This window comes from Falco peregrinus, chromosome 4, assembly GCF_023634155.1.
Source record: "Falco peregrinus isolate bFalPer1 chromosome 4, bFalPer1.pri, whole genome shotgun sequence".
NCBI lineage: Eukaryota > Metazoa > Chordata > Aves > Falconiformes > Falconidae > Falco > Falco peregrinus.
Window position 1 is genome coordinate 96,147,996 of NC_073724.1, and position 22,610 is coordinate 96,170,605.

General features: G+C 35.3%; 1 protein-coding gene across 3 annotated transcripts in view; it reads right to left on the bottom strand.

The window, feature by feature from the left end:
• Window positions 1-22,610, bottom strand: part of NBEA (neurobeachin) — a 509,659-nt gene that overhangs the window by 276,218 nt on the left and 210,831 nt on the right. For all 3 annotated transcript variants that reach the window (XM_027792046.2, XM_055802616.1, XM_005241160.4), the window contains exons 32-34: window positions 12,258-12,412; window positions 8,018-8,144; window positions 4,297-4,424 (exon numbers count right to left, since the gene is read on the bottom strand). In XM_027792046.2, coding sequence (XP_027647847.2) covers window positions 4,297-4,424; window positions 8,018-8,144; window positions 12,258-12,412 — 410 coding nt within the window. The remainder of the gene's footprint in view (window positions 1-4,296; window positions 4,425-8,017; window positions 8,145-12,257; window positions 12,413-22,610) is intronic.

Sequence of the window (22,610 nt, forward strand, 5' to 3'; positions counted from 1 at the left end):
GTGTCTTAGGAAAATGGTTGTCCTGTTTTATCTAATACAAAAGAGTATTGTTTAAGCAAATCAGAAACTAATTGTGCCAGTACTGGTGGATGCTACAGTGATGCCACACTTGTGGTCTTTGGGAGCTTTTAATGCAATGTCATTTAGCATCCAAGTTCTATCTGTGGTTTCCAGAGGAATGTTTTGGGCAATTTTTCAATTGTTTCAAGAAGCCTCCTGTCAAATAGCATACAAAGCTAGTCCTTCACCACTTCTACTGAATATTTTCATAGGGCCATGTGGTGAGTTAATGAAGAGAAATGAATTCTGCTCCTATCAGCACAAAAACATTTTCTTTTTCATCTGATTTGAATTGTGCATGTACCAGAAACATATCAAATGCATGCCAAAGAATCTGTATGAGCTCTTTTGGAGAAGGACTACCTGGCTGAGCTTCTACCCAGCTAGTGATATAGGAAAATGAAAAGCACTGGTAATGTTTGTTTGGTATCTCACTAAGGAGAAGGGAAAGCATTGTATGTGACTATGTTTCAATCTTGGACCTATTAGAGTTCAGGACACTCCAAGAATAGCTGTAGTGAAAATACTTTTATCCATCTGTGCTTGACAAAAAAAGGATATAACTTTTCTTTTGGATAGAGATCAGATTACACTTGCCTGTAACATTTTCACCTAAAAGCTAGAATATCGTAATGTACTGTACATGGAGGGAATTTGCAGACCATATGGAAATGAGAGTTAGTAAAAACATATCTGTGCAAGTGTTAAATGGAACTCCACAACGAGCACTGCTAAGCTCAAATATGTGACCTACACATATTGCATGTTTGTTTCCAATTAGATTTTATACGGACAATTTTAACCTTTGCAACTTCTATTCTCTGAGGCACTGGGAGAACCTCGGTTGATGAACCACAGTAATGTTGGGCTGGTTTTGGTACACTCTGAAGCTATTCATATCCAATTGCAAAGCAATCCTTTTTAACTTATCATTGAGGACAATTTCCAGTTATAAAATATTTTGGGAAGTTGATGAAACATTAGAAATTCAGTTGAGTGTAAGATACTTTTGAAGAAAGAAATGGTTTTGGGAAAAGGAACAAAAATTAGTATTATTTCAGTATAGTAAATATGTGAAATGTTTTACCAATAAATAGGTTCTGCAATGTCAGATTACAGCTTGATAGGGTTCCTCTGCTACCAGTCACATTTGGGAACTTAAATGAACAAACAAGAAAAAATAAGAATTTTGAGTATGAGTGGTCCAAGTTTTTGGTCTAGATGGACAAGATCATTGCAGCCCAGTCATTTCAACTCCACTCAAAACTTAAGAACTCACTGCTTAGATATTAACTATAATTTCCTCAAAAAATTAATCAGCCAGTCTTCCATGGGACAGAATGATGATACATCCTAAAGGAAAATGAGGTGGCATGGTATGACTACAAGATTTTTCACAAAAAGTTTGAGACAGCTCAACTACTATGAAAAGGTGAAATCATAACTAAGTTGTATACACGTTTCCAAATATATATTTACAACACCTAACTCACCATCAGATTTTCTGGAAAGTTTGCATAATCAATCTGGTTTAGAATTATTAAAATGATTTTTTTCTGTTCCCTTTTCTTTTGTGCTCTCTCTTCAGCATGCAAAACCTCAGCTACAAAACTCTTGATATTCTTACTAAGTCTGAAGTGATTTAGTAATTCTTATACACATGCATGCACAAGAGTACTAGAGAGAGCTTCAGAAAAAAAGCCATGTCATCAAGGATGCCTGGAGGTATTCAGATAGGAGAAAGACTTCTTACCATAAGGAGGTTTTGAAAAACTGCAAGAGGAGGGAGGGTATTTTTGTGTTTCAAGCTTGAATACTCAGAAGAAAAGGACATGCTTCATGGAATGCAACAGATACTTTTATGTTGATCAATTTGAAAAACAGACAGAACCCTTAGACTTGATTAAATAAAGTTTATTTACTCCTTTTTGATTGTTATAACTAAAACCTTTAGACATAAAGCAATAAATTAGACTATTTCATATAAAACTGTCAAGCTAATTACTGCTTGCCAGTATAAAATCAAATTTAAATTATCAAAGCCCCACAGGAACTCTGTGTACTCACATATCTTGAATAACACCACTAAACCCCTCTATTTTGCAGAGCCATTACATGGTGAGCACTTTCAAGCACTTCAAGGACCAACACTGGCTTTCAGTAAACAATGACAGGAAACTTCTCAAAGCAAATCAGGTATCAGACTATGAGAGAATTTAGAATTCTCTTTTAAAGGCAAATTATCTAGGCAAGAATTCAGTTTAGTTGAGAACAAGGGTCTCATGCAGGCAGTGAAGAAAGAAAAGAAGTACACAATGACTATAAAAGCATCTAAGTTCTCTGTTAAGAAGCAAAAAAGCCCAACTGTGTTAGAAGGAGCAAACAGAAATTCAAGTCCTGCAATGTAAAAATCCAAGGTGTACTCAGATTTTTTTCTTTACGGATTGCTATTTCAATATCTTGGGAAGAAAGGACTGTTTTTCAGAAAACAGGAATAAGAGTGTGATTGGTTAGACACAACATTAAGGAAAAGTGATGGGAAGGACAGTACTTGTTTTGGAACTCAGTGTTTGTAAACTATTCCTGAGACTGAACTGAGTGGCTCAGTCATAGATGGGACAAAATTTGGAATGGCAGTCCAAGCGGGTATCGGAAGAATGCTAAGCCATGTCTCTCCCTGTACAGGCAAAGACATAAACTCATACCGCCATATAGCTGTGAGGCTCCTCTGGCCTCTAGCTTTTCAGTCTTTGTCACATGCTGGGAACTGTTGTAGCCTTGTTTATGCCATGAATCTGACCAAAAGACAAAGTCAGAACAGCATCAGTGAAGAATTTTTTAAAATCTATAAAAGAGTTCAGGTGAAACCAAGACAATTTTAGTTGTATTGTATGAATTCTATAGTGCAATTAATCAATTGTCAAATGGAAAGGATAACACTGCTACAAATTTTGCAAACAACTTCACTAAGAGACTTGAAAATGGAACCCATCAAATATCTTAGTCATCTGTGTTCTTGATGAACATCTCAGACCACTAACTTCAGGTGTCATTAAGTGAGAACTGCAACTTACTCATAGCTATAAAATTAACAGTATAAAATACCTAAAGTCTCCGAGTATTACTAAGCTACTATAACATTCCTTGGTCTTATTAAACAATAACGAGACAAAAAAAAAAAAAAAAAAAAAAAAAAAAAGCAAAAAAAAGGCTATTTAGAAGATCTCATTTACAAGGTACAAATATTTTTAGCATTAAGAGTAGAAGATGGCCAACATTGTGGGGAGTATTAACTGAGACCATAGAAAGACTGTACACTAATATTTAGATAAAATGCATGTATAATAGAACGAGTTTAGGAATTTGAACACAAAGATGTGTTTTTTCTGTGTAGATCTTCACACATTGTAAGTTCTGCCTTAATGAGACTTTTTCCTCTCAATAAACAGCAGTATTGTGTGTAAGAACTATTCTGAAAGGAAAAAAGTTTATTTAGCTGAATATATTCTCTGAATATGTGACGTGGGAGCAGTGCATGCTCACGCAAAATCCCCTATCACTATTTTAACTACATTCACACTGATTCATTATTTTCTGCATGAGCTTGCTGTATTTTGCACTTTCTTCATAATTTCTGCATTACTTACTGCCTCAACTTACGAGACAAATCTTCTAACTATGAAGTAGTTATAAAACCCCATAAAATTCCTCAGAAGTGTTCAAGAAGACTTCTTTTTCAAAAGTCATCCCTTTTTATTCCCCTATAGGGACAGCTCTTTATCCATCTTTGTGAATCCAACTGACCTACCCAAGCAAATAGCTTCCCTACCAAATATAGATACACATATCAATAATGTTGGAGCGCAGTCTTCAATTCACTTTCTTTGGGAATCGATTACACTTTTTAACTGTACTTTTCACTAGTTTCTCAAAGTCCGGCTGAAACACATATAATTTTTCTGAGGAGGAAAAAGCGAACTAAAGAGAAGTTTTTGCATTCCAAGATGACAGGACGTATCTTTACACAGCATCTCACTTGGAGAAAAAAAGGGGTACAAGAGCTATCACTTAATTTCTGTAAATGACATTAAATGCAAGGAAGTGAAATCACAACACATTAACAACTGATTGATTTATTTATGAAAAATAGTTATATGAAGTCTAGTGAAAATGAAAAAAAGTTCATATCAAATGACTAATTGTCAAAATAATATAATCTTATAACAGAAACAGTACCTTCAATCAACAGCTCTTGTCCATGACTGCCCAACAGTGTTCGGGATAGGAAAGGGGCAAAATCAACAAAAATTTCTCGCAGCAGAGGGGCCACCTTTTCTAAGGCTCTTTCAAGCTTTGCAGTGATACTGTGAAAAAAACAGACACCATGATTGGAAGAACACTTAACAACAGAAGTTAAATGATATCAAATCGTATCTGTTTTTAAAAGTTGCTGCAAGCTTCTTTATAAAAGGTGATCATAATTTGATGAAGCTTTACAGTGTTTAAATGGCTTTAAGTAAATGCAAATGTTACGTCAGCCTCATAAATTCTACACCATTTACAGAGTACTCCAGAATTTATTCTCATTTTCAAACATGATAAGAAGAACGTCAGATAGTCAAGTGTAAGTGTATTTCACCCATCTCAGTTTATACGCATCTCATCATTTTATATACAGTTGAGGGCTTGAAAAGAGATTTTATTCACCCAAAGCAATCACAGGTAACTTGCTTTTTCGTTCAAGCTTTCAAATCACAACATCTGGCATTGCAATGCTAGACAAGGGAGTACATGAGAAAGTGTTCTAGCACAGGTATCAAGAAAACCAATATTCTTTTCTTCAGCTTTGAGGGAACATGACCCCAGGAAAATAACTTTGCCATTGCATTTATACTTCCCTGCCTGCTGAGAATATATACTCTTCAAAGCCCAGAGTGTTCCTTAATTTCTACTTGTACAATGAGAAGAGGTGTTGTGACTTCAGTTTGTTTCTTAAATACCAGAAATATTCCTGTGTCTGAGGATACAAACCTAGCAATAGTATGCAAATGTCAGCAGTGTGCTAAGGACTGTACCCCTAAGAGTCCTTCCCCTTTAAAACTCAACAGGGCAGAACACTTGTACACTCTGAAACTCCTATGCCAAGATTAAAAACCTGCTGTGTTATGAACTATTCCTTAAAAACTGGGATGAAATTACATACGTATTCTGGTCTACCAATAATTTTTGCTGTTCTTTTTCAGATTGCTGGTGGCTGAAGGGGTTTTCTTTGTGCTTTAATTGTGGCACAAAAATATTACTGGCATTTAAAAGTGCATTTATAGGAAGAAGTTATGCTTATTGACAGGATCTAAGAGAACGAACACTGACATTTAAATTTTATACTGTATCTACTAATTATAAACACTAAATAAATATGGATTTTTTTAAATTCAGATCACATAAAGATCCCTGCATTTAAAGAGAAAGCTGATATTATAAACATATTGGAAGTTTTTCTTCATTAGCATAAATTATTTTACTGAATTCCTATAGTTTATTTTCTTTCAATGTTCTGCTTTCCCATTTCAAATTCAGATAGTGATTTCCTAATATTCCAAAGGATGGATTCATATCAACAGCCTTTGCTTTAGTTGACTGGTTGACTTTTACTATGCTAAAGTCTCTGTTGACTATATTTGAAACACAGGCAACTACCTTAGAGTTTTTTAATTTGCAACATGAATCTATCCCAAGTTTCTCTGGTAGAGATAAAAAGCCTACTAGATTAATCCAGTCTTCTCTAAACCATGTTTTAAAATATGCTTTCACTGTACATTGGTTTAAAAGACCCCATTTTAGAGTTCACTTAGCTCTGAAAACTTTACATACAATTGAAAAAATATCAATGTCAAAAGTTTTAAAATTAAGATCAATTTTTATTTAAGAATCAAGTAATATGGGAGGTGTGGATGTGCTGTTAATCTACACCTTGGATGAGCTATTAATAAACACCTTGTTATCAAATGGATAGCCGATGGATCTTGTATATTATGGATCTATTAATGGGCAATTGGGAATAGCATTCTGTGAAAATGTGAGATCAAAGTTTAGCACTGTTTAAAAATGCATATCAAAGGACAGGAATGAATATTTAAATAGAGGAAAAAGAAAACCCGAATCCTTTTTCCTTCATATAAATCCCTGGTGCATTTACATGTTGAAAACTGACTGGAGTTCTGGTCCTTCAGTTTCAAAAAGAACAAGTAAAATTAAGGAAAAAAACATACGTAGAGACCCCGAAAATGTTTCGGGGTAGCATGTGGCCCATCTACTGCCTTTCCTGTAGACACACACTAAGGAGAGAAATTGATCTGATTCTAAAGCTGTTTCTAACAATTATTGTACCTTATAATGCATCCTGCAATCATGAAGGAACCGTAGAGATTCATGTAACTAGTTTTCATGACGGAACTAAGATTTTAAGGGGGTTTTGTAAAGAATGGGTATTTTGGTTTTTCCTCTCCATTACTGGAGATTCAAGGCAAATAAACTCTTAGCAGCTTCCAAATTCAAGATTATTTATTTTGCAGATTAAAGACAACACACATCAGAAAATTGTGTGTGTCTGTGTGTGTGTATATATATATATATATAATTTATCCATATATAAATGTGATAAACTTGGACAGGAAAGGTTGAAAGAGCACAGTAGCAATATGAGATTAAAAGAAGTAATTTTAAGACTGTGAGCAAAAAGAACAAATAATTATGTGGATAGTTCTTGCTACCTACTGCTTGAATTGGTCACAAGAAAGTGCAGAGAGGTGGGGGGCACACACTGTCCCAGTCCCATGTATGCTACCTTCCCAACCCCATTCCAGGCCAGACCTCTACCTCCAAATCAAGACTATTAAATGCCAAAAAGTCCAAGGTAGTTCTCCTGCCCACTTCCCTCTGCTCATTCTACAGCTGTAAGCAGCTCTTTACCTATTCAGCAGCTATAAGGGAAAGCTTAGGTAAGTTAGCTTTCACTTCATGTTCTCTAACCCCACAAACAACTCTCATTTTTAATCTCATAAAAGCTGAAGCACAACAAATTCATAATAAGGAAACCAAAATTTATCTGTAATCAAAATAAACTTTTAGTTGTTTATTTGAAGCCCAAAGCACATTTCTTGGGTTGATTATATTTTAAGTTTTCTACATTTCTGATATTGTGCTTCCCAGAATTTTTTTCAGTTGCTAATCTCAGTTACTACTCAGAGCACAACATTTTCTGAGTTCAGATTCTGCGTTCAAAATGTGAATTCTAGATTTTGCAAACTGAAGTTTTTCTTTGAGTCCAGGACCAAAACTTTCAAAATGCTTATGAAAAAAACAAGAACATTTCATTGTTTAAAATAACTGAAAAACAAAATTGTTAAAAATCCAGTTTAATTTTAACATACTTCAGTATCTGAATTTTAAAAAAGATGTCAGCCCCAGTGAAGCACTGTCCCAACACAGGAAGACAAGAAGCAAAAGGAGTGGCTTAATTACACCACAACCTTATTAACTTGCGTCATAATGCTGTCAAGTAATAAATAACACCACACAAATGGACATTGTCTCGACCATTTGCACCGTTTTGGAGCAGAGCCAACAGCCCTTCTGCTTTCAGCCTGGGCCCACACCCCCTGCCATGATTTCACCTGCACTACCACCTGACATTTCAGCTAGGACCAGCAAAAAAAGGCATTTTTTGCATCGTGTGTTAAATCGCTGAAGTACCAATACTTTTTTTCACCGGTTACGTAGGGCCTTCGATTTAAGTTTATTTCTTTTCTAGTTCATTACAGAATGACAGTCTTTTGTTCATGAGCTTGTAAGCATATTAAATGAGCAAAATTATATATTTTTTCTTTGTATAGTTTCATATGTTTGAAGTTGTGGGAGAGGAAATTATAGTTAATGTTAAAAGATAAAACTTGTGTACCTCATGTTTTCAGCTGAATCCTCTGGCATTGGAGCAACAGTTTGTACAGCTGGGAGATTTTTGCTGGTAGCACCATTCACAAAGCTGGATGACGAAGAGGAAGAAGAAGATCCTGAGTCTACTGCACCTGTCCCCCAAAAAATACAGGTCTTAATTCAGTCTGAAGAAACATAATTTTTAGAGATTTGTAATATATTCCTTGTCTTATTCATCTACTTTTAAGTAAGGAAATAATGTTGTTTATTCTAAAACAATTCAAACAATTTGATATGATCATCATATAAATTAATACCTTATTCTGCTACTATAAAAATAATAAGCTTAAAAAGCTATTGGAAAATCAGGCAAAATAAATCCTTACCTCATTTTCATTATTCCCAAATTATATTCCAAAGATGAAAACATTTTTACATCATCCTGTAAAGCAAGATCTTTCTAAAATAAAGGTATATTTATGATGAGCTTGAGTGGAGAATAGAAGTTTAACTTTTTTTTATAATATATATATATACACACACTTCTTGACTGCTGTAGTTGCAACTACAGGCAGAAAATAAAATACAAATTTAAGAATTACAGAGAAAATAGAAAATGCATATTCCTTCAGGAAGTAATATGGAAAACTAGTATCTAATTATAGTTTTTCTGTTTCCTTCCTCGAGTCAAGGGGAATCTTAAGGTATTAGAAGTCGGAAGGGCAGCGGGGGTATCATTTCAATGGGTTGTGAACAGCTGCCCAGAAAAAAAGATGCAGACAGAGCATACATTTATACTTTAAGTGATCGGGGTCAGAGCTAAGGGCTAAACTTAGACGCTAGATGCCAATCTATCATGCTTGCTGAAATGGGACTCTGAGTTCAGCCTCTCTGAAGCAAACCAGCAAAGGCTCAGAGTGGCCATGAACAGTCGTGAGAGCACTGTGATAAATGCTGTCCCTGTTCTGCTGCGCTGTCCTTGTGCAACGCGTCACTGCAAGAGAGGTAGCAACGAACAGTCTTGTAGTCGGAGCTCAAAGCCTGAGGGACTGCAACGCTACCAGACACAAGGGCGACAGCCAACAAGATTTATCTAAGTTAGCAACGAGGGGTGGAGAACCCCAGTTTAGAGATCAGCGGCATTATCCTGCCAATTTTGTAAAATGATAACTAGTTGCTCCCTGTTGCTGGTCAGTTTTAGCAGCTGATACATCACTGTCCTTGGAATTACATAGGTATATGTTATTTTTCAGTTTCCTGCAAAGCTCTACAAAGCATTTACAGTTCCTTAACTGCTTAAGCAGCCAGCTGACAGTGAAGCGGAGGTCAAATGTTGGTAATCATGAAAAATTCTCTGGCAGCAGGGATGATTTATTGTGGTTTTGGTTTTTTTTTTAATTTGCCTTTAAATATTTTTTACTGATAAAAGAATTAAGGTAAACATCAGAGCTTTCACTGGCTCACTTAAGAAAATTTACATTCAAAACTCTCAAAATGCAGCAGGATCTGCTGGGCTTGCTGACACCAGAGTAGCTGGTGAGGTTCAGGATTTAGACTAGGAACTGATTTAGTCTGTTTTAATAATGTCAGTGGGAGGTGGCGGTGGCTGACACTCTGGGTTCTGACTTGCACTAAATGCAAATTGTAAATGTATCCAAACACACCGAGAAGGAAACACAAAAATATAGGCTCTCTCCCAACCTAGGAATCACAGCGATTTATCTGAGAATAGGGTAGCTTAAAAAAGATTAAGGACTCACACATATGTGTATGTGTGTGTGTATATTTATATTATTTATAGATATGTATTATTTACAAATTTATATTCATATATGCACTGGTAACACATTTTTTTGTTGTTGCTTCCCTCTTTCTTCCAAAACCAAACTTTCTTCATTTAAGGTTGTTGTCTAAAAATGCAGTTGCTAAGTTGTTTAACCAGCTAGGCTCCCAGAAGAGAAGGTCAAGCAGACCTAGAACTACTGGATTAACATAGAAGTGAGAATCAGGATCAAAATTGAGGAAATCCAGTCTAAACCCCTATAAAACAAGTTTCTTACATAAAGAGATGAAGGAAGAAAACCTATCTCCTAAAAGATATATTCAAAACACTAAAAGGACTTCAGTAACATACATCTCATTACATCGTGACAGTGACATTGACTACGACAGCAATGGCAGATGGAATGTAAACACTGACTGTAAGCCATGAATAACTGAAAAAAACACCTTTCACAAAAGTCCAGCATAGAATATACTTCAAAGACACAACTGTATTTCTACAGTATCTGTGATATACTGTAAAAACAACTGTAAATAGGTTTGGGGGGACATCTAGTGTTTCTAAAAATTGTATACTGTTTCTTTTTTACCATAGTACAAAAAAACCCCAAACTAAACCAGGTGCTGTTCAATGAAATTCTATACACTACTTTAAAATCATTAATAACATAGACAATTTCACAGACTTCAGGTATGTAAACCAGAAAGTACCTGGATACTTCAATGTATATATCTCAAAAACTGACATGCATAATCACTGTTTTAACTACCATAGGCACAGTTTAATTAAAAACAGCAAAAAGAGTATTTTAATATAATAGATATTTATATATTTTAAATGTGAGACTACTTTTTTTTACTGTCAATAATGTTTAGCATTCTTAGAATGTCGATATAAAATTCAAATCTTAAAAAAAGTTTGGAGGGGAAGGTCTTTTGAAGCTGTTTTTTAAGAGAATTAATCAATAAAGCTCATTCAGATGAATTAATGCATGAAAGACTTTACTAGAGCAGTCGAGTACACACATAATACTAATTAATTTGTTACTTGCTGAAATTCTATTGAATCAATGCTTTTCCTTTAATCAAGCTAATCCATAGACTAGGAGACAAAACCAGTTGCATTAAAAAAAAAAAAAAAAAAGCAGCTATAAGATCTACCAGAAAAAAGCAGCCTTTAATCCACAGTGAATGTACCATGGCATCTGCAATACTGTCCTCTACTAAGGGAGGTATCGGGGAAATGACTGATTTTTAAATGCACTTACTTACAAAGAAGAGCTACTACATTCCAGCCCAAACAGTTCAGATCTTTAATCAGAGAAGTCTGAAAAGCTTACATTATTCAGTATCAATTGGAAAACAAGGTTTCCAATGTAGGATATTTTTTGCATGACATAAGAGTACCTAAAAGGAAATCCGTTCAAGATTAACAGAAGTGGCTACACAAATGGAACTGTTCATAGCAGTGATAACATTATTCAGAGCATTCATTCCTCCCATCTGCCTCAGGATAATTAGATTTTAAGATTTTTTTTTTATCCTTAGAAAAATCAAAGTTCTATTACCAGGTATTAAAGGTAATCTGCAAAAGGAAAGAAAAAAAAAATGAGTGTGCCTTCATATTATTCCATGAAGCAGAAGGATGCCAAAAGCTTCCCCCTCCATTTTCTGCAACCCCAGGGAGATTTTCACTTTCTCAACCCTTGACTGAAATTGTGATAGCCTTGAAGAGAGCTTTTCTCTCAAGTGCTTTTGTGTAGTTTAGAAAGAAAACAGACCATAGCCAGACATTTCAAAGGAATTTAAGTAAACGTCAGTTGCTCTCAGTAAGGATTCATTTCTCAACAGAGATCACACTCTCCATGGTCAACAGGCTCCTTGATGATAGACAATCCCATTATTACTATTATAAATAATTAAAAAAAGAAGGTCTTGTCCTCCTTCTATAGGTCACAATGATCAACTACTGTTAAGACATCACTACAATTAAATTAGGTAGGTTCTTACTGAAAAAACATCCAAAAATCATAGCATAATTTTCCTTGACAAACAGTAATTACCCAAAATATTAACTCTCCACAATCTACAGTATATTTATTAAGTAGCTAGTTGTCTTTACTTCCTTTGACACACAAGGAGGGATTAATTGGTATATATCACATAAACATCCTCTACTGCAGAGCACTGGAGAATTTAGCTCATTTCAGTTCTAAACTACGCTTATAAAACAGTGTTAAGGCTATTTACTTTTTTAAGTCTGTGCAAGTCCAATGTGCACTCTCAACACTCTCAAAGATTACAAACATATGCCAAGAGAAAACACTGGCTCTAATAAAGGCCAAAATTTAATATTTCCAGGTTTTTAATTCAGAAGCACAAAAACAGTAACAAAAAAGATGATTAAAAAACAAAACACCACTAAAAATAACAAAAAACAAACAAGAAAAAATGAGGGTCACAAAAATATTTAAGGACAATACCTGTTGTATTAATCATACTTTTTGGTGTAGCTCCTGTTGCAGCAAATATATTAGGTGTACTACCCGGTGGCAGTCCACTCCCAGGTGTAGCAGCTCCCACTGTGGTAACAGCCAAACTACCTGGAGGGGGTTTCTTTACTGGTACAACCACACTCCTGTGGAAAAAGAAACCGCAGATTACTAGAACTGCACAATGGAGTCAGCAAGTTTTTTTTTTGTGATGGGATTATGCTGTGTTAATACGCTGTGCTGAAGAATACATAGTAATGTCAATTTTCTTAACCTTTCTGAAATAGGGTAAGACTACTTTAATGGACCCTAACACCATAGTCCTGTCCTTTGTCTGCAGCTTCAAGTGATTCCAAGAAACTTAATCTGTCTGTCAGTGCACACAAAATGAAAAGACCCGGCCACTTCATTGATATGCTGTGAACACTGCTATCACCTGTGTTCTAGATTTGCAAAGAAAATGTTAAGTGTTGGAAATATTGCCAGCATCCTAGCAGTGTACATGCATGCAGTCTTAATGAGTATGTTAATTTGTTGATCTTACTGAAATTATCTAAGCTGACAATTTTTTTGCCAGCCATCTGAACATTTGAGTACAGTAGCTGATTCTTCAGCACCGTGCACATACTGGTCTTGCAAATATAGTTCACTAACAAACATAATTTTGCACTCAGCCTTCTGGAAAACTTTCACACTCATTTCAACCAACAGCTCATGATGTAAATTGAACACCTAAAATGGAACACAGTAAATATGTGCTTTCACAATATTGGTACAATATTGATTTAAAAATAAAGCTTAAAAAGCAGTCTTGAGAATTTGAAGCTTTTAAGAAGAGAACAGGGCTTTTATAGAAGTCTGACATAATATCAGATATAAATAGACAACATTGCATTCAAACACATTCTCACCTAATCTTAAACCACTCTCTTTCCCCCCCCAATCTCAAAACTAAAAGACTTCCTCTATGTGTTATAACAGAAGAAGAAGGAAACTTTTAAGAAGACATTTAATTATTTTTTTTTTTCAGCACTGGACAGCTGTCATAGTGCAGACAACGATATTTACATTTTTCCTTTTAATATTTCCATTTATCTATCAAAAACTGCTCCTAAATAGTCTATTTCAGTAGAAAACCTGAGTGAAAAACAAACCTGAAACAAATTATATTTGTAAACGTTACAAAAGATATTTTCATCATCATCACGTTTGCTAGTTAAGCAGATACGCTTTTCTTTAAAATTAATCATTTTGATCAAATAATACACCAAGAAAATGCAACTTTTTAGGGCAATAAGGCCACATTTTGCTCTAGAAGTTCCTTTGGTTATTGTTTTGTTATCCTTCTGTTTAAACAGGATGATACATACAGATTGAAAGGTGCAGAACTACTTTTTACAGTAAAGTAGTTTGTTCATATATGTCTAAATCTTCAGTGTCCCCTGGATTTTAAGGACTGGTGATGTAAATTGTATTGTTGATGCTATTGTGAGAATTATAGACAAGTTTGGTTTTTTTTTTTATCTCCTCTTATATGATGATAGTGTACAAAATGATCCGTAAACAATTTTTTCTTACTCCTTTTTAGAGGGGTAACAGTGCCAGTTGATGTATCTGCGTTTTGAACAATGTTACCACTACCCTGAAGCACATACTATTAGAAAGGTAATTCTAAGTATATTGATGATTTTCTGTCTCCTTCCATTGACATTAGGAGAAAATGAGTTTGCACAATGCAATAGCTATTGATTAAGATAAGTGACCCTAAAATAATTGCTTTTGTCTGTAGTTAATAATCCCATATAATAATTTCTAATATGAAGTGTTTACATAGCAGCAGCTACAGGTGATTAAAGCCAGGTCTACACAGGTTAGATTACCCTGCTCCATAACACCATGAAATTTCCTAAAATTGGCTCCTATCCACACACAAAGATCTCTGTCTCAATTAATACTTCATATACTGGAGTTCTCGTTTTTCAGGAATACTGAATACGTATTCAAAAGCAGAGGCCCTGTAGTGCCAAAGAAACAGAAGGAGAAATTAGGACTTGTATCTTAAGTGGGAGCATCTCCTGAATATTTTAATTTCATAAGGAAACTACTATCATTACCTACAACACCTTTGTAGAGAACTGCAATAGAAAGGTTAAGACTGGTGTGAATGGGAATATTTGGCTGCTGAGGCACAAGAAGAAAAGACATACTAGGAAAAAACATTTTCAACTGCCTAAGCTAATGGCACATAGATTATCAGGTCATCAAGACCACAGGCATGAGTGTATCTTTGCAAGATAATCAGACTTTGGAAGCAAACCCAATGAACAGTGATGACTCAGAGAGGTGGGGAAGTAGGGACAGACTATTGACAGCTCCATAAGGGTAAAAAAAGGCATAACTAAACCCTGAAAATAGTTGCCAACCTATGAGGAACCCAGGATATGTGAGGAAGACTTGACAGCTGGCATCCCATGCTCTCCATGTCATTACAGCAAATCCTGGACCTAGCATCTGGACACAAGGATGGGGGGAGTCTGCTGGACAGCCTCCTTAGACACACACCCATTATAATGTTTGCAAACATGAGACAGACCACGAGTCAGTGAGATCTGTTTTGTTTTGGGTAAAATAATTTTTCCCTCCTATAAGGTCTGGTATTGATTTTTGCTAAATTGCTGACACAATTGCTGCAGAAGTATTTTCTATTTTCCTGCTACTTTTCTGAAGAAGATGTAGCTAAATTCAAAGTCTTCCTCCTTTTCTTCAGACAGCTCAGTGGTCTTTCAGAGTATCCAAAAGATCACTTAACTATCCATAGCAAAGACCACATCTGTCAACTTTACTTCTTAGACATAATAGAATCATGGAATAGTTTGGTTGGAAGGGACCTTTAAAGGTCATCTAGTCCAACCACCAAATGTACTGGCTTCCTGTAAAGGCAAAACCTCATTTTTTAGGAGTGTAGTCAAAGACTGAAAATCAGCTCCCATAGTAAGAAAGGACAACCCTACCCAGACCCCTCAAATACTAATGCTCTACATATGGTTGACATTCTTGTGTAGGTCTGAATCAGGACATTACAGCAGGTCAGGTGTTATTAAAATACAAATTATCAAGAAACAAGAGAAATCTCTCTACCATAAGAATAGGCAAAATCAGTGAGACGTTATCATCCCAGACTGAAAGAAAATGCGGCTTTCTGACATGTCACACATAGTGACCTTGTCAAAATGTCTCGTTCTTGCTGATAGAACAAAATACAGTGAGAGAATACAGAATAACATGCAGAAGAAGGAGATTGAAAAACTATACAAACACCACAACAGAGTGGTCAAAAATGTGCAAGGCAATCAAAGGAACAGCAGAACAAGAAAGGTGAAAGAGGATGACTTGGTGCTTTCAAGTAAAAAGCCCCTTCTTTTAATCAATCAAACTACTGCAATAGCACATATGGTGAAAATGGGCAAATCAGATTTATGAAAGAAGTGTAGCTATTTACCTGCATATAATATGAATGGAGGAAATAATTCAATGTGATAGGTGTCTTACATGTATCTGTAAGGCATTCAGGTATTTCCTTCATGGAGGAACAGAAATCTACAGACTAGAAGAAAAGGTTATATACACTTCTATCGTTTCATATTAGGCCTAGTTTTCTATAGTGTATTTCAGACTTCCTAAACATCCCAAACTGGTCCACATTTTTCTGGTTCGTGTTATCATGGTCTCAACTGACCCCCAATGATTTAGTCAGGAAAAGCTTAATAGTAATTGGCTGTAGCAACTGATTTTATTTCTCTGTTCATTAGGTCATTTACAAATCTAAGAAGAATTGTGACTACTAATCATTATTCTGTTACTCTACGCGTGTCCTTTTCAAATTGTAAACCTAAGCCTTAAGTCATTGTAATTCATATCATGCTTCAGATGAGTGTTGTTGGTTCAACCTGCATACCACTTGCGCATTGCTGGTTCATTAAATAACCTCAGCAAATGGCTACAGGATTCTTCTGGGGTTTAGAAATTTGCATGAAATAACTAGGTAGAAAATAACACCATCAACGTGTTGAACTGCATAAAGAGAAAAAGGAAATAAAAGACCCCCACCCCTTCTCAAATTTTCCTTAAAAATTTAGGTACCCAGTGCTGGTGACATACAAATCAGGTTTTGCAGCATTGTATTGTCTCACTCTTTCTCTGTGATCCACATTTTGTATATCTTCATTTTAAAATTTAAAGGCCTTGCAACCTAATCACTCTGGTCAATCAAGAGGTCAGAGATAAGCCTTCAATACTGAATGTCTTGTGTCACCTATCTAAGCGGCAGCAATTAAATCAGAATCACTTTATGCTGTTCTGAGATATGTGAAACCTCTTAAGGCTGAATTAACATTCTTGCTCCTCCTTTTCTCCCCCACAGCAGCAGAAAGCATAAGGATTTTCAAGAAGTGCTCTTCAAAAAGCAGTACAGATATCAGACAAATTTTTCACAGAAGTACTCTGTCAAAAAACAACTTCTCCCAGATATTTCACAAGAAATCACAGTAGGAAATTAGGGACAATTTGCTATATTACATGCTACCTTGTTCCTACAGTTAGATTAAATTAATCTCTGGAAAGAAAGCTTAGTATTTTTTTAGTATTTCTGCCGTGAGTTATACATTTTCTCCATGCCCATATACATGACCAGTCCTTTATGAAACATGCATATTGCCCATAAAAATTATCCACTATTCTTTCTGATTTCAGCCCCAGATTATGATTTGAGTCTATAATAAGTGATCATTAGCATGTACTAACAACACAATTTGAATTCTACTTTAGACAACATTCTATTAGACATTAAGGTAAGATTAACCTGAAATCAAGGAAGGAAGATGTAACTCAGAGTCAAGAGCCATGGAAAAAATGGATTAAAAAATTGTTAAGTATACTGAAGAGATAGGAAAGGCTCACAGAAGTATATAATCTTTGAACCTGTGCAAGTGAAAACTTAGTGCTGAATATCCAGTTAGTTGTTACGGATTCTTTCAATCATTTGATAGCATACATTCATCAAAACTTCCTAAGCTTAAAGTACATAAAATGATCCTACTCTACTAAACACAAATTGCTTGTTTCTAAATATAAGAAGGTGAATCATCTCAGGTGTGGTTTTAGGACAAGGACATGAAGATCATTGATCTTCTCTCTCAGATCAAGCTAGAGAGTATTTACCCCGAGTGAAATTCCCAGTCACTAGTACCTCCTTTGCATTCAGGATAAATTAGCTGAAGCACCTAAAATGATCTAAAATATTGACAACAAAAAAGGAAAAACTGTAAGAGATTAAAAAGCTAGCTATCAAGAAAGATGAATGGTCTTGGATGAACAGAGAAATTGGAAGTACTAGGAACATAATAAATTTGAAGAATGTGAATAGAATATAAGTGAAAACATCATGTATTAAATGCCAGAAACATCATCGAATAAAGACAAAAAAATAAAGATGCAACCAGCATGAGGTATAGACTGGGATGGGCAAGGAACCTAACCCTGTATCTATGATGCAAAAAAATCCAAAAAGGCAAGAGCTAAAAAACAGCAGTTTTGTAAAAGTCAGCACAGCTTTAACGGTGGTTTTACAGAGCCTGTTTGAGTAAAAAATCAAGACAAAAATCTAGTGCAATTTTCGTCTATATACCCAGTGAATAATATTAAAGGGCAGAGAGATGCTGGTTTCTCCTGGTAAAACAGACATAAAACTTCAGTTGAGATACATCTACAGCTCCATGCATATGAATACAAAAAGATGCACATCATACAGGTTATAAGAAGAGTTTTGAAAGTGCTACCTGCATATAGATTGCTAAATGATGGACAAGGGGAACACAGTTACAGCTTGATGAAAAAAATTGAGGGTTAATATACCAAATTTTGGTCATCTTGAACCTATTTGTAAATTTAGGATGAATTTGTTCTAAACAAACAGGTGAGGTGGAGGTGCGCTTCCACGTTGTCACCCATTTTATTTAGTAAACGAGTGGCCAAGACAGTCTCTAGGAATACAGACAATGCAACTTCAGCTCCCTTCTCCATTTAACAGGATTTGAAATCATACCTCCCATTCTCTGGAGTGTATTTTAACTGCTATTTTAGAAAATATATTTTAGAGAGAGGAGCTCTCAAGTCTTTCCTTTGGACCACAGTCTCCACTGCACAAAGATACGGAAATTACTGAGAGTGAACTGAAACCCCTGATGGGTCACTTAATTACCAAACTGACCAGTTTTTTCATTCACATGTTCACAAACTACTGTGATACCCAAAGCAATGGGGAATGCAATGACTAAGTACAGACAGCACCTGTAACTGTCCCTTCTGATTAATGGGAAATATGCTCTGTTTTCTCCCATTATTTTTCATTATGAACTTCAAAAAGTAATATTTTCTGTTGAGAGAAAAATAAAACTTATTTATTCATATCTCCTTTTTATTAAGTTTTCAGGAAAATCAGCTCTATTTTTCAGCAATTATCTTTTGGAGAATCTAATAACTCTAACAGGAATATAACCTCTCATTTATCTGTTTTATTTAAATGACCGTGTAGATCAATATGTATCAATGATCTCCCAAAAGTGGGTAATAATACAACAGATAAATATTGAACCTCTCTATTTGAACCTTCAGTGTTTCTTCTCTCACAGTTCTTGTCTTTTCCCCATTCTGCTAGTATAGAAAAAGAAAAAAGAAAAAAGTTTATTCTAGTAAAACACACAGATCATCTGAATAGTCCTTCTAAATATAGCCCACATACATAAAACATATTAAACATACTTTTTTGAAGATCATCTCTCTCTGTACAAACTGGCAGGGCATGTATCAGCCTTGACTGGATTTCACAAGATGTCCACCTTTTCTAGCATCTAAATACTATTAAAACTGCCCCCAAGGACCTTCTATGGGGGACAAACCCCCCAGCCATCCACCCCCCAAAAAACCCCCAACCACGACTATAATACTTCAAAAGTGTATCCTCCAAAATATTTCAAAATATGCTTGTGAAGCCTTCACTGAGCAAGTAAACTATGCAAACCCATAGTATTCCAATTCATGAACTGCTAATGCATTAAAAGGAGTAAGGTAATTTAACAGCAGCAAACCCCCCTGATCGTCTCACTTCCAGGACTTCCAGATTTTCTTCTTAGGCAAGCATGCTTTCTATTGAAATAATTCTGCTAAGTACAAAAAGTATATGTAAATTACCTCATTTTGAAAAACTAATAAATGAGACACAAATCCATAAGCACTCTCAGTTTTGCTAATAACACCCCTCTAAAATCTCTCTACTGGAAATAAGTAGTATGGAACACACGTAAGCTTCAGAAAGCATTACCGGGTAGAATCACAAACAAATTCACAAATGTTAATGGTCTAATTTGCATCTAGTGGGACAAATGCCAAAAAAAAAACCAACCAAACAAAAAAAACCAAACAGAAACAAGAAATCTCCAAACCCTAAAAATCAATAATGGGGACTGATTTTTGTCAGACAAAAGATGAGAAGGCAAAAAGGAATTATTGGTGAGTTATGCTCCATTAGTTGCAAATCTAGGTGAAACAACCCTTTGTGTTTGCTTCTAAAAATGTCATCCCAGATGCCATTTTCAAGGAATTCAGTCTGACGTTAAAAGACATGTCATAACTTTGAGGATCCAGGCTCCAGTGTCCCAGAAATCTGTTTATATAGCTCATAATGTAATTACAGCTACCTTAAGACAGATGAGGCAGAAGGCAGCAATATATTGAAAACTAATTGAAAAATGCAGTTGTCCAGAAGCACTTGTGGGGAAGAGGTCTCTGAAAAGCTGCTCAAAGCTTCAGAGTTTGAAGTGAAATTTTTGATGTTGTCACTCTCAATCTATTGAAGAGCTGACAGACAATCAAACCCGTCTGGCTGGCTGGCAGCTCATTTTGCTGGCAGGTGGCAAACAATTAGACACACCAATTTGTGCCTCCTGATGACATTAAAGCATGAAACTAAGTTGTATGCAGGGCCTAGTGATTTGTGTGAAAGCATTTCAAAAATAATACTCTTTGCCGTGGCAACTCATTTCAGACTGCCACCTCCCATTACGGCTTTGAGTGGTGAAGACGACAGACTTGAGTTCCGTGTGGTGCAAGGCCGCTTCTGTTCAATCCGTCATCAGCGCCCCCCGAGACCTCAATCCCCTCCTTTCATCAATATCACCTCATCATTTACATTCGATAGTACTTGAACTGCTGCATACATTAACTACACACAAGTCCTATTTGATAAAACATGTTGGACACATTTTCTGCTTTTATATTTCATTTATGAGTGCACAAATTCTATTGGAAGAACACACTGTGGCCTATTACACAATGACTCCTATGAACATATTAGCAATGTACGATTAGAAGATAACGCAGAGCAAAATACATCATATTAAATTATAAAATAGAATTTTGAACTTCAGATCTGTTTTCAGGACTTTGTTTTATATAGAGTTTACCTGCATGTAAGATTGTGATTATAGTTACAGAAATATCTTAAAATAACAAAGATACAGTTATTTTTTTACTAATTACTTATTATCTTAACTCTTCTTTTACAAGGCACTCAGCCATCCAAATGCAAAAATAAAATAAAAGTCTAGCCTCACAAGGACTAAGAATATTTTTTGATTAATGTTAACATTTATCTGACCTTGATTTACTTATAAATATGGAATCACTGTGCACATTTTATAAAAACTGAAAGAAACAAAACCTGACGAAACAATACACTCCATTACTCATGACACTCCCTAAAGAGAATAAACATGACCAATAGCCACATTGCTCAGTGAAGTACCAGAACTGCATAAACTGTAGCAACAGAAGACCCTACAGTAATATGGTTCAGAAGCACAGTGTCAGCTTTAAAAAAATATGCAGTGTATATTACTTGTTATTTTATATCAGTAAGTACAATTATATTTACATGAGCAAGTATAGAAGAACAATCACACTGTATTTTTTTTTCATTTTTCAATGATAATTGGGATACTATAGGCCATACAAAATGTTCATAAACCACCACAAGCTAAAGTTCATGTTGTTTTCTCAATTAATATTTTAATTAATTCTAATATTATTTCAATATAGTATTCAATTCCCATCTCGTTCCCGCCTCCCCTTTGTTTCAGCACCCCAGGAAAAGTTATAGGGTCAGGATCTCAATCTGCTCCTCCTTCATAAATTGAAAAAGAAAAGCAACACCACAACCACCCATCTTTTACCTCCACAGAGGTCAAGCAAGTACTTTGAAAATATGAGCAAACTGCACAGAGAAGTAATTTCATGAACAGTGCTCATCATTCAGTAATGTAGCCATGAGTTACAACAAGCCAGTTGAGGTCCTGTGGGCCAAGTATTTTCATCAAGATGCCCACAATAACATCCATTTAGTTGGAGGAAATAATTTAACATTTCCTAATCTGCTGAGACCTGCCTGAACCTGTCAATTTTCCCTTCATAGTTGAGGGTTACATTGAAAAACATTATTTACCTCACGCAGTAAAATCAGACAGCAGGATCATCTATTTAATAGAAACAAAATATTCCAACGAAATTGTTGTAAATGGGTCTTCTTTTGCCTAAACTTCAACCATTACCACTTTTTTTTTCTTTTTTCTTTTTTTTTTTTTTTTTTTTTTTCTGAAGAAGTAAACAATGCCAAGAGCTGACATGGTACAACATATGCTACCAAGGTCCAAACACAGCTGTACACTTTGTACAGCAAATCCTGGAATTACAACTTGGACAGCAGGGTAACAGGACCAGGAAAAAACAAAACACTTAAACCCCTTATCTCCTAAGCAAACTTATTAAGAATGAAATAGCTATGAAAATCCACGGGGTCTAGACATCTCTCAAATAGCACCTCTCAAATAATTAAATAATTTTGTGTTAGCATCTATTAATAATGATGTTCAAAATGTACAAGCAGTCACACTGTTGCAGGAAGAATATAATGGAGGTGGTCCCACTAAATACAGGTTATGGCCAACCTACTGCCGATCTTCAGAGTTTTTCATGTTTTCTTCTAAATTTAGAAATGCAGAATAAAACTCAGCTCTTCAACCAAATTGATGTTAGGTTCCCTCTAATGATAACAAAGATATCTCATGAAGTGATAGGCTCCATTTTAATTTAGGTGTCTAGCATTTTGTGAATTAACAGCAACCCTCTGAATGAAATATTTTTCTTAATTGAGCCAGGTAGAAATTTAGCTGGATACGTTCAACTAAAGTAAAGTAATCTTTTGGTGGTTGCAGTTAGGTATTATTAATTCTTATT